General features: G+C 42.5%; 1 protein-coding gene across 1 annotated transcript; it reads left to right on the top strand.

Annotated features, from left to right (window-relative positions):
* The first annotated feature begins 7134 nt into the window (after positions 1 to 7134).
* On the top strand, positions 7135 to 12640 carry cdk7 (cyclin-dependent kinase 7). The gene is made up of 12 exons (XM_076151173.1): positions 7135 to 7240; positions 7489 to 7548; positions 7641 to 7674; positions 7764 to 7831; positions 7921 to 7989; positions 9335 to 9445; positions 9843 to 9961; positions 10427 to 10526; positions 10624 to 10710; positions 10814 to 10963; positions 11492 to 11630; positions 12212 to 12640. Exons 1-12 carry the CDS (start codon positions 7175 to 7177, stop codon positions 12238 to 12240), a joined length of 1032 nt encoding a protein of 343 aa, XP_076007288.1. The 5' UTR covers positions 7135 to 7174; the 3' UTR covers positions 12241 to 12640.
* Positions 12641 to 12807: the final 167 nt, after the last annotated feature.

The raw sequence follows: 12807 nt of genomic DNA, 5'->3' as shown, positions 1-12807 counted from the left end.
CCCCCCCCCCCCGCCTAAAGGAATATTGTTTTGACTGAAGCGTGATGCATTTCTTGCTCTTTGTTACTTTATATATCTGAAGTCTTCACAGTAGAAATCAATCAAACAAAAATATGATTAAAAATGAAACCTGACTCGACTTCACATGGTGTCATTTATTTATTTTTGAATGCAAATGAAAGAAAGGGTCTCCACACAAAAAATGATTCCAAATGGTTTTACTTGAGAAGCAAGAAGTTTGCCCACAAGATAAGATAAAGACTATTCTGGTTTCATTTTCCTCTCTGCTGAGTCAAAATGAACTTCAACAAACTTCTGGTGCAATCAAATGATCAAGCATGATCTACTTCACATCTTTGAGCGGTTTGACAAAATGAAAACGTTAACAAACCCATAATACAAGTGTTCTCCTTTGTCTTTAAGAATAATTTATTACAAGTGTGTATTGTGAGACAAAGTTGCCACAACACACTCTGAGGAAGCAGTGGCTTCAGAGGAACACAAAGTGGGTGTGTGAGTGGGTTTGGCTGTGTGAGGTCCGGGTGTCAAGATTTAGTATCTTTGTGCTGGTGCTTTCCCCTCATGTCAAAATTACATCGGTGTGGAAAACCCACATCAACTAAGAAGAAGCCACAGTTGTTCCATTAATTCATCATTGTCTGAATTTATATTTGTATCAGGCTGCCATGCAAAACGTGACCTCCCTTCTATGGAAAACATCTTTAAACATTAACAAGCGATGCAAATGATGTCAGCTGACCTTTCTCTGCTTGTGGCCTGTAGTTACCAGCACTTACTCATCCCTGATGTGTACGTTGTGTGTGTGTGTGTGTGTGTGTGTGTCTGTGTGTGTTTGGAGCACCCGCTGGGTGGAAGTTCATTAGTCACAGCAGTCAACACTCAGCAGAGTTGTAGCTAAATATCTGCACAGCCATTGTGCCTTTTAAGTCTCTTGCTATGGCACAAGGACTAGATTCACCAATATGGAGACATGTACTGTATGTTCGTGTGTGTGTGTGTGTGTGTGTGTGTGTGTGTTTGTGTCTGTGTGGTGTCTGTGTTTGTATCTGTGTGTTGTGTTTGCAGTCTCTATTTCATTGTGAGTGTTGTCATAACAATGCCACAGCAACTCTTTATTGCCTGTTGGCTCATTTCTCTACTTATGGGCATGGGGCCAGTATTGTGTTTGAGTGTGTGTGTGTGTTGGTGCTTTTTTTCCTCTGTCTTTGTGTGGAAAACATGTCTTAACAACAATGGTAAGGTGATGAAAAACTTCCACAGTAAGCACATTGTTGCTGTTTCTCACTTTGACCAAGTTCTTTTTTTCTGGGTTATTTTTATTCTGGAGGAAAATTTGGCTCGGATTTGAAGTTAGAGGGTTACAACTACATTTAAATCTGAGGTATTTACGGGGTTAAATCTGGGGTTTGGGGTTAGAAAAACAGAATTTGTCTCGAAACCAAATTTGGAGACCTACCAGAATAGCGTGTGTGTGTGTGTGTGTTCATGTATGTGTGTCTATTGATTGGGGATGTGTGGAAGAATACAAAGAGACCCCTGAGAGTGAGGGGTCAACAGCTGCTCCCCAACAACCAATCAATTGCAGTGTATCAGTAAACATTACACAGACACGCACACACACACACACACACGCGCGCGCACACAAACGACACTCTGTTCTCAAATCCGTTACCATGGATACCAGATACAGGGAGCCAAAAGGGAGCAGTTTTCCAGCTTAAACTGTAAATATTGAATTATGATGGGGAGGAAGGAGACAGCAGTGCAGGGCAACGTTCCTGCCTGAATGATCCAAATATCAAGATGATCCTTTCATCTCCATTCACTGCTACAGGAAACCTGCCGCATCATTCATGCTCATCAAATTCAGCACAAAAAGATCAATCTGCCTCCGCACTCTAGTCATTTACCCGACTCTCCATTACAGACTGAGAGCTGCCCTCATTCCTTCACCCTCTCCCTTGCTTTTTTTTGTCTGGAATATCTTCATTCCCTCAAGTGGGACACAAAGTAAATGCTTCCCCGCGCCTAATTTGCAATACATAAAAGTGATTCTCATTCAAACCACTTCACCAAATGCTCTCGCTTTCATGTGGCAACAGTTCCTTTGAGGTTTCACCGAGGGGGAGTAAAGGACGATCGAGAGACAGAAGAGAGGAAACGAGGAAAGAAAAACATTTAACAATTAATCCACAGTTTGCTAGTGTATGAAGTGGTGCCACCTGAGAGAGAGACTGACAGCGGGAGACAGAGAGGCGGCAGACAAGAAAGACAGTGAAGGTGATTGCCAATAATTGCTTCAACTCCTCTCTGAATAATACAAGCAGCAGAGTCAGCAAAGGTAAAATAATAATAATGCACTGATACTCATAACAAAGCGTACAGCACTCGACTATGCCTGGAAATGGAGCAGCCAGGGTCGGCCCGCTGACCTTGGGCTGACATTGTGAGCAGAGAAGCCTCACGTTCGATCAATGAGGGGCTTTTCTCAGGGAGTCCACTAATCTCGCAGGGCAGCAGAGGGTTCATCAGAGCCCAGGGACCCATGGGAGTGACAGAGGTAATGGGGTTAGCTGAGAGAGTGTGTGAGTGAGCGTGTGTGTGTGTGTGTGTGTGTGTGTGTGTGTGTGTGTGTGTGTGTGTGTGTGTGTGTGTCTGTCTCTGTGTGTGTGTGTGTGTGTGTGTGTGTGTTTGACTGAAGGTCTTTGCTTGTGCATGCGAAACAGTGAATGTCTGCCGGAACGTTCTATTGCACGTGATGTGTGAGTTAGTGAGTACAGGCTTGCATTAAAGATGTGTGCTTGAAAAGTGCACGTGTGCAAGTGTGTGTGTGTGTGTGTGTGTGTGTGTGTGTGCACATGTGTGTGCACATGTGTGTGTGTGAAGGAGCGAGGGCCATGCTGATAGAGTGAGAAGTTAATGGGACGTGTGACAAGGTTGATTACCGAGGCCTCAGTGATCTTGCTGGGTTAATGAAGTAAATGACTTCTTGGATAACACAGCAGTGAGGCCATCTCCAGCTCCTGATACACTCTGATAAACCGCTCAGGCCTCCTGCTCCTCTCTCGGCTACAACATGCCGGTGCTGCGGTCAGCTTGATAAAAGCCAGGCCATCTTGCATTTCAAGCAGTCCTGGCAAGTTTTCCTCCAATCAGTCCCACATTTTCTTTTCAACTGTAAACTATCAATCAAATGAAGACAACATATATATATTTCTAATAATACATGGATTCAAACCTGGCTGGGTGCATCAGTGTAGCTCACACACCAGGCTTGAAGTGCCAACATGCATATTCTAAGATCTCTAAGACAAACATACACACATACACACACACACACACACACACACACACACACACACACACACACACACACACACACACACACACACACAAACACACACAAAGGGAAAGAACGAGTCATTGCAAGACTTTGTTCTCCATTTGTAAACCGAGGTAGAAATTCTTCTAATGAGAGCAATAACAATGTCTGAGAGGGGATGCAGACCGGAACAAAACAACATCGCAGATGGGAGCAAAGACAATAACAAAGACGGCCCTAAATGCAGCTGACTGAGGACTCCCTGCTGCTCTGTCGATGTGAAGAGATGACACTGTGCCCATCCCCCTGCTACTTATAGGGGACATTATCATAATGTTTCCTCGGTATGAGCTGTACTATCAAGTGAGCTCATCTTGAAGTACTCCATGAGCCCCCAATATATGCAGATTCCCAGATGCTGAAGGAAGACGGCGAACAGAAATCTCTGGCCTAATATTTATTCACACTGACAGTTCTGCAGTCTAACAATGCAGCCCAGAGCAGACAGAGACCATTTGATGAATCTATGTAAACAAACAGCAGCAAGGAAGATAGTGATTGTCCTTCTGTTTGTCCTTCTGCTTTCCTGTTGTTTTGTTACTACATAGTATATCTGCAAAGAATAAATGGGAAATGAGCAAACTGGACCAAGCTGTGGACTGTAGGTGGTTGCTTGGGAGCTAGAAGTCACAGTCAGTCAGATAGATCTCCACTCTCCCAATTCTCAAAATGAAAGAGACAACATATTAGCAGAAGATGAAGAATGGTGAGATCTATTAGATGCTTGAGTAATGAATAATCAGTTCTCAGAAACTGATATTGTTTGTCAGGGCCTGTGTGAATCTTCACACCTCAAACATCCACCCTACAGCAGCATCCTGTTGTGCTATAACTGTGAATGTGGTCAGATACAGCTGCATTTGTGTGTATGTGTGTGCGTATGTGTGTGCGGGGGCCTGTGCGCGTGTCAGAACCAGATACAAGGACTCGATGACGGAACGCTACCACTTCCCTTGAGACATCAGTGAGTGAGATGAAGACAGGGGTACTATGATGATGATGAGATAACGCTGAATCACTCATCACTCACACATTCCGTCAGTGCATCACACTTCTTCTCTTCAACGCGTTTGAGCAATTGACCTGATGAAGGACACCTCAACCACCAAAATGTCAAACTAAGAGAGAGAGGAAGAAGCGAGTCACAGCTGCAGACATTTAAGGACACATTCTCAGTGACACACACACGCCGGCTTCTGACAGCATCTTATCTCTGTGTAATGGCCTGAGTTGTGTGATTTGACATGTGTGTGTGTGTGGAGTAAAAAAGCAGATTTCCTGTGTTCATATGTTTACATGTACAAACTCAAGTCTCTCTGATCACTCCAACTACTTGGATTATTCTCTTGGTGTACTCTAAGTAACATGTGTAAAATCCTTTTACTCAAGCATGTAAACAATTGATTCATTTCCGCTTGGTGTACTCTAAGTAACATGTGTAAAATCCTTTTACTCAAGCATGTAAACAATTGATTCATTTCCGCAGGCTTCGTGCTTCACCCGCTTTTATATTTGAACAATTGGAATCCTATAAAGTCTGTTCATGTTGACCACAATCTGAATTCACGATGCATTTAAACATATTGATTTACATGTCATTGTTGTTGTCAGATTATTGGTCACAGAATTTCACCTGAACGACCTCTTATTCACACTGTTCTACCTTCAAAAGAGAACTAACCAGAAAATCATTGCTTCTACACTTTGTACAGTCTCTGTGGAAGACTGAATTGGCCACACACACACACACACATGCATGCACAAACCCACCTGGCCTGCATTTGTTGTTTACTGTACATCGTGTGAACGCTCGTCCCATCAGAAGCAGCAGGATGTGGTGGTGCGACACGTCCTTGCTCAACAACACCCACTTCCTATGAATTTGATAAACAGCCTTGCGGTTTCACTCTCCTGCCCGTCAAACAGAGGTTCACTCAAGCACACACACACACACACTCACACACACACACACACACACATCAGCTCAACAGCATCACCATCTGCTAATGTGACATACAGCTATACAGTGAGTTATTGTGCGTAATGTTACCGATGGTGTCACAAGATTTACTGTGACAATCCATATAAATGCCACCAGAATCACTTATGCTTCTATAACTCAGCTGCTGCACTCCTCTTCTCCTGCCTGAAGGGAACGAGTTCTAGAACGGCCTCAAATCATATCAGAATTAAAGGACAACATCAATATGTCGCATTTGTTTTAGAGTGAGTGATGTAAGTGGGTCTAAATTATGTCCACCTGTGGACAGTTATGGTCCATATTTAAGACTGCCTGTGCATCTCTAAATGTTACCGATTGAATAACCATCTCCTGTGCTCTCCTGCGCTCTGCTCTCCTCTCCTCTCCTGTCCTCTCCTGGTCTCTCCTCTACTCTCCTCTCCTCTTCTCTCCTCCTCTGTCCTCTTCTCTTCTCTTCTCTTCTCTTCTCTTCTCTTCTCTTCTCTTCTCTTCTCTTCTCTTCTCTTCTCTTCTCTTCTCTTCTCTTCTCTTCTCCTCCTTCTCTCTTCTTACATGGTTGCATGGGTACATACAGTCCTGTCAGTCACATCTGCGAGCTGTCAGGATATAAGTGTGCATGCATCTGAGAGGAGAATGAGAGATGTATTAGGCCTGCTGATCCTTCACACTCCTCTTGTCAAACTTAACATAAAAATGAAAGCCAGTGGTGTATGTATGTGTGTGTGTGTTTGAGACAGAGAGGGTCAAAGGAGAGGAGCCATGCCTAATCCTGTGGGATGTGAGGGTATCTTCTGTGTATGGAGATGGGAGTGTAGAGATGTGTTCAGTGGTGCATGGATCACAAAACCTTCCTAACTGACAGAAGAGACTCCCAGGAGACCAATGTCAAACCGCTACTTAAAAAATGAAAAAAAGAAGACTGTCAAGAACATACATAACTAGAAAAACAGTCAAAAGTATGTGTGAAACTTTGACTTGATAAAATAGATCAGAACTGACGGTTTTGTTTTTGCTTTTAGATATTTGACGATGAGGATGAAAATACTACTACTACTACTACTACTACTACTACTACTACAACTACTACTACTACTACTAATAATAATAATGATAATAATAATAATAATAATAATAATAATAATAATAATAATAATAAAAAGCAGCTGACTTTTATAAACGTTGCCAAGAGATCTAGTTAAATGTGTTTGTCTAAACCAGGTACTTAAGATGATGATTGTGGTTAGAAATTGTACTGCCTGACAAGAAAAATATAGGATGTTCTATGCATATAGCTGGTGTTTGTTTGTCATGTAGATCTATTTAAATGTTGTAAATATTTTTAAAAAAATGTGAATATAAAGTGTAAAAGTTGTGATATTAGAAAACGTTATAATAACATTCAGACAATTGACCAGCTAAATTAAGGATTTTGATGCCAAAAATCACCACAAAAAAACGTGAAATCCTGGGGGGACTGACAATACAAACAGCAAAAGGAACAGAGACACATCAACAGTGAAACAGTGAGACAGGAAATACAAGGAATTCCACCCTCAGTCCATCAATATAATTTGATTTAATTTAGTCTAATTAACGCGTTTTGTTTATAGTTTATTTATTTATATGTGCAAATTCACAGTGTTCCCCAAATCACACGTCCTTGTGTTGTCTAAATTGAGCCAGCAGGTGGCGGCGTTGGTCAATTATATAAGTCTCCTTTAACCCGGAAAGAGAACTTGTGGACCTTTAACCAAGCAGGAAGTTTCTCCCTTAAGTGACAGTTGCATACCATGGCGCTTGATGTTAAATCAAGAGCCAAACGATACGAGAAGCTGGATTTCCTCGGGGAGGGCCAGGTAGGCAACACGGACGGAGGACACCTGCGTGGTTTCAGTGTCCACGCGGGGCTCCTCGTTTTCTCCTTTGGCTGCCACGCGTGTGAAGCGTGTTCCATAGAGAATGCTAGCGAGCGATAGCTAGCTGCTAATGTCAACAAAGAGCTCCGCGGTGCTCGACATGTTCCTGCCGCGTTCAAGTGACGGCTTTGTTAAGTTCGAACTGCCCTCTGTACGTCTGTGCTTATTGCTGTCTGTCTCCTCCCCAGTTTGCCACAGTGTACAAAGCCAGAGACAAAACCACGGACACTATAGTTGCAATTAAAAAGGTAAAAACAAACAAACAAACAAACACTAAAGCTTCACTTGTGGTTCTCTCAGATTGTGTTTCTAACTGTTTCCCTTGTCTGTTTCCCTGCAGATTAAACTCGGCCACAGAACTGAGGCTAAAGATGGTAAGTGTTTACCTGATGCTTCATGTTTTCTGTTTCTTGCTCCGTACTGTGTTGTCTATACCCATTTGATCACTGGGTACCTGTCCCAGGTATCAACAGGACGGCTCTGAGAGAGATCAAACTGCTGCAGGAGCTGCATCATCCCAACATCATCGGGGTCTGTACACATCTGTTTTCATGTTATCAGTGTGACCTGTAAAGATGTAAACTGATTGCTGTCATATGCTTCTGTGTTGGCTGCTTCAGCTGCTGGATGCCTTTGGACACAAATCCAACATCAGCCTGGTGTTTGACTTTATGGAAACTGATCTGGAGGTGAGAACGCATTGAGATGGCCTTTAATACTACATGTCTGTCTGACTGTCTGTCCACCATTCTGTCCCATTCATCTATGTCAAATATCTCGTTTTATGCCATCCCAATTTTTGTAGTTTTACAAAATAAGCAATGGTCTTACAAACTGCTCTATAAGTGATTCCAAAATATAGTACAGCTGAGGCAGAAAAAGTAAACTAACATCTGGTAAACACTGGTAAATGTGACATATGAAGCTTTAGTCAAATAAATGGTATAGATGCATGTTGTGTCTTTATTATGAGCTTTTTACTACTACTACTACTATTAAAGGATGAGAGTGAAGGTCTGCTGTAGCTGTTGTTTATTTACTGATAGAGATCATTGTTCATCACTAGCAGAATTGCAGAAACTGTAGAAGGACTTATTTAGTGTAAATTACAATGCATGGTTGGAAATCAGTTTAAATTGAAAACACTGAGCTTCAAGTTTGCTGCATTTCACAAATGAGCCACAAGATGGAAATCATTTACCCTCTCATTAGAGGCCAGGGACCATTAAGGATTTTGATCTCTGACAAATATACATGTCTAAGCTCTCTGTGATGGTGATGTAGCAGCTGTTACATGTGATTGGAACACAAAGGCAAGAAAAGTTAAAGGTAATAAATGGAATAAAATGTAATTGAAACGTTTAAAGAAGATGGAATGGAGGGGAACACTACATTAGTTTGAGTGTTCTCATCAGACCATTAGAGAATCCCCAAGGTCACTGAGGCATTTTTCTTTTCCCTCTCTCTGTTTGTCATCTCTGGTTTTGGTTTATAATGGGCATACAGGGCTCCAGATGGACACCCATCTCCAACACATTAGACTCTAATAGAACGATTCAAAACAACAAACAGTAACGGCACTTTCAAATAATCCATATCCATGCACTCTTTGCTCTCGAGAGGAATTTGAAGCCTTTAGTGGCAGATTGACTGAACAGACATGAGGGTAAAAGAAGAGGCTCATCTTATTATTGTCCCCAAGATTTATTTTTAGAATCTCCGCTCTTATTTGTCCTGTGAGCTTATTGGCTGCAGATGTTGGATATTTATTTTTATTCTGAAGCCGGGGCCAGCGTTTTCAGACCGCTGGTGGAACAATGGGAGTTCAGGGGGAGAAGCTATTTCTGAGCGGCGCTGCCAAGCTCCGCTCCAGCTGTGTCCAATTCTTCACACAGCTGTATCCCAATCCTCTGTACTTCCTCTGTTATCCAGTCAGATAAGTCTCATTTGATCTGGCGCATGGCGACTGAAGTTTTGTTAAAACAGTAAAGGAGCGTAACTTATTGGATCAACTGTGTTTTTCTTCTTCTTAAGGTGATCATCAAAGATACCAGCCTCGTGCTGACTCCAGCTAACATCAAAGCTTACATCCTCATGACTCTACAGGGGCTGGAGTTCATGCACCATCACTGGGTCCTGCACAGGGTAGGAACACACACACACACACACACACACACACACACACACACACACACACACACACACACACACACACACACACACACACACACACACACACACACACACACACACACACACACACACACACACACACACACACACACACACACACACACACACACACACACACACACACACACACACACACACACACACACACACACACACACACTCTTGCATGCATACATACACGCATACACAGTCCTTCCTGTGTGGAGTCTGCATGTTCACAGGAGGTTTTGTGAGGGTTCAACCCACCATTGAAATCTTGCGATGGGTTGAAGCTCAGAATTTCCCCTCTGGGATCAATAAAGTGCATCTTACTGTATTACTTACTAATTATTACTTACTTATCTTCCAGGATCTGAAGCCCAATAACCTGCTGCTGGATGGCAGTGGAGTTCTGAAATTGGCCGATTTCGGTTTGGCAAAATCTTTCGGCAGCCCCAACAGAGTTTACACGCACCAAGTTGTTACCAGGTCTGTGCTGTTCCTCTATCTCAGTGTTACTAATACACAACTAATACTGTCACTGGAAGTCTCTTGTGGAGGCTCAAAACTGTGTTTCCAGTATGGATCAAAAATGTAATAATTGTACTCCAATATTCAATTGTGACGTATCAATAAAACTGTTCCTCTTTGTAAACATGTAAAAGATTACATCTTTGTACACAACAAGGATTACATAACCACATGATAAAGCACAGAAGATTAATGGTTAGCTGATGTGATTAGGTAATATGTGTGCGTGCAGGTAGCTGTGACTCTTGGATCGTAGCAAATCTGATCTTCTCTTGAACTATCTTGTTTCCCCTGATCCATTGTTTACATGTTGAGGTTTGAGGCTTTCCCCTCATTTTCTCAGGATTGGCGTTCTGACTGTTTGAACACTGTGGTGTCTCACATCCTGACTAAACTTGAACCCCTTCCTCACTCTTTTCCCAGGTGGTATCGCTCCCCTGAGCTCCTGTTTGGCGCCAGGATGTACGGTGTAGGCGTGGACATGTGGGCAGTAGGATGCATCTTGGCAGAGTTACTCCTTCGGGTACGCAGACATTACTTCAAAGAGGTGTTCTACAGTTACGCCACTGTTATCTTCTGAATTGCACTCATGTCCATCTCTCATCTTGATTTGTTTTTAGATACCATTCCTTGCTGGAGACTCAGATCTTGACCAGCTGACCAAGATCTTTGAAGCCCTTGGGACCCCCACAGAGGAGAACTGGCCTGTTGGTGTCTTTTTTCCTCCTTCAACAATATCAGCATATCAGGAGATTCTCTATGCTGTCATGTGCAGATCCTTATATATGCATTTGTCAAATGTCTCTGTAGGGTGTGGGCAGTCTACCAGACTATGTGTCCTTCAAAGTATTACCTGGCACACCTCTGGAGCACATCTTTAGCGCAGCAGGAGATGACTTATTGGAAATGCTGGAAGGCCTCTTTACCTTTAACCCCTTGGCAAGGACCACAGCTTCACAGGTAACCGACGCAGTAGCTATTTTCACTTTACTGACAATAACATGTTGCCTTTGTAAGCTCCGAGTTTAGTTGCTGAGTGAGGAATCTTGCAATATATTGTGACCATCACGTGTCAAAGATTTTAACTAATGTCTCACTTGGTTAAAGTGGTCTCAGTTGGTGGCTTTTACGTATTTTAGTAAAGTTTAGTAAGTTACTGGCGATTCAGCAATACTTTGTACCTGTCATTCACAGTCTTGATCAGTTTGTCAATACCAACAGGAAACATCTTGATTATCTCTAGTCAGACTGCTTGTTTCCTCCTCCCTGGACTTCAGCATGCTCTTATCCCACAGTATCACTCAATCATCATTTTTCTAACAATAATTCCTGAAGCTTTTTGTACTGTCGGACTGTAAATGCCAAACTTGATGCGTAGTGTGAGAGGCCCGCAATAAAACTGTGTGAGATGACGTTAAACTTATGAGATACAGCTGCTGAGGGCATTACCACAGTGTTTACTGTATGTGGCTGCCTGTTGCTCCTCAGGCTCTGAAGATGAGCTACTTCAGTAACCGGCCTGGTCCCACACCTGGACACCAACTTCCCAAACCTAACTGTTCAGCTGAGGCTCTAAGGGAGAAGGACACGATTGTCCACAAGAGGAAAATAGAAGGCATGGAGTCGAGTAAGAAACACCCAAGTTAATTCCACCAAGCACCACATTCACCTCAATTTACACATTGCCAGTGGAAATATCTCATTATTTAGAGCTATTTAAATTGTTGTTTAAGCAGCTAAAAATGGACGTGTCATGCCACATATGTGTATGTTTGAGATGTATTTTTAACACCCATCGGAGTGGAGACTCAGGTTTATGCACCAGAATGTAGAACACCATCTGACAGAACCCAGCAATTCAAAGGGTGTTGCCTGAACTTTTAACTGCAGTTTGATATTCAGTATATAGTAACGCAAAAAAAAAAATACACACCCACACAAACACAGTTTAGTGGGTTGTGGTGTTTTTAACTGAAGTAGAACCTTGGTGGTACTGGGAGGTTCAAAGAATTTCCATCTCCTCCTGTGGCTTGGAAACTATTTGGATTGACTTTGTGCTTTACTCTTAAGCTACATTAGAGAGAGAATTCCCAAACCCTCACTTGCAGGAAATGAGAGAGGTTAACAGATTGCTCGTGTATGAGCTCGATGTTGTGTTGACTGAGACCCTCGCGAATAGGGTTATAACATTATTTGTATCATTTTCAGGTGTGATGAAAAAGAAGCTGATATTCTGAGCAGGTGGGATCTTGTAAACCAGTGAATTTACAGCCCCCACCCCACACAAACACACACACACACGCCTCTGGGAAGCTCGCCCTCCTGCATGGCTCAGGATCATCCACTGGAATGCAAAACGGTGGTGAAATCTGGTGAGGTCTTGGACATTTAAGATGTTCTAGCAGAAGGTGTGACTAAGGTCAAGTCCAAGGCCCAGTCTGTCCAGTATCCAAATGCTGCTGTGTCCTGGTCCATCCTCATTATAGCAACATCATGTGAACTCCGGGCACCTGCCTGAATATGACTTATTTATGTGACGGAAAAAGAAGACAAACAAACTGGGACGCTTGATTTATTTCATGTAGATGTATTTTTTTATACTTTGTATTTGATGCAAACCAATAAATGGTGTGATTGTACATTTGTGAGTTCCCTGCGGTTCCTAATCTGACTACGATTTCCAGAGCCCATTATGAAATCACATTAGGGTGTAATGTGTATGCCATTAACTAATGGTTCCTACAAGAGTGATGCGTGGTGGTATTGATTGAATTATTCATGTTATAATTCCTATGTCCACACAA

The sequence above is a fragment of the Genypterus blacodes genome, unplaced genomic scaffold, assembly GCF_046128005.1.
Source record: "Genypterus blacodes isolate CSIRO-AG114 ecotype Tasmania unplaced genomic scaffold, CSIRO-AGI_Gbla_v1 ptg000053l_1, whole genome shotgun sequence".
In the NCBI taxonomy this organism is placed as follows: Eukaryota; Metazoa; Chordata; class Actinopteri; order Ophidiiformes; family Ophidiidae; genus Genypterus; species Genypterus blacodes.
Note: the sequence above shows the minus strand (reverse complement) of the source record. Positions and strands in the feature narration are given on the sequence as shown.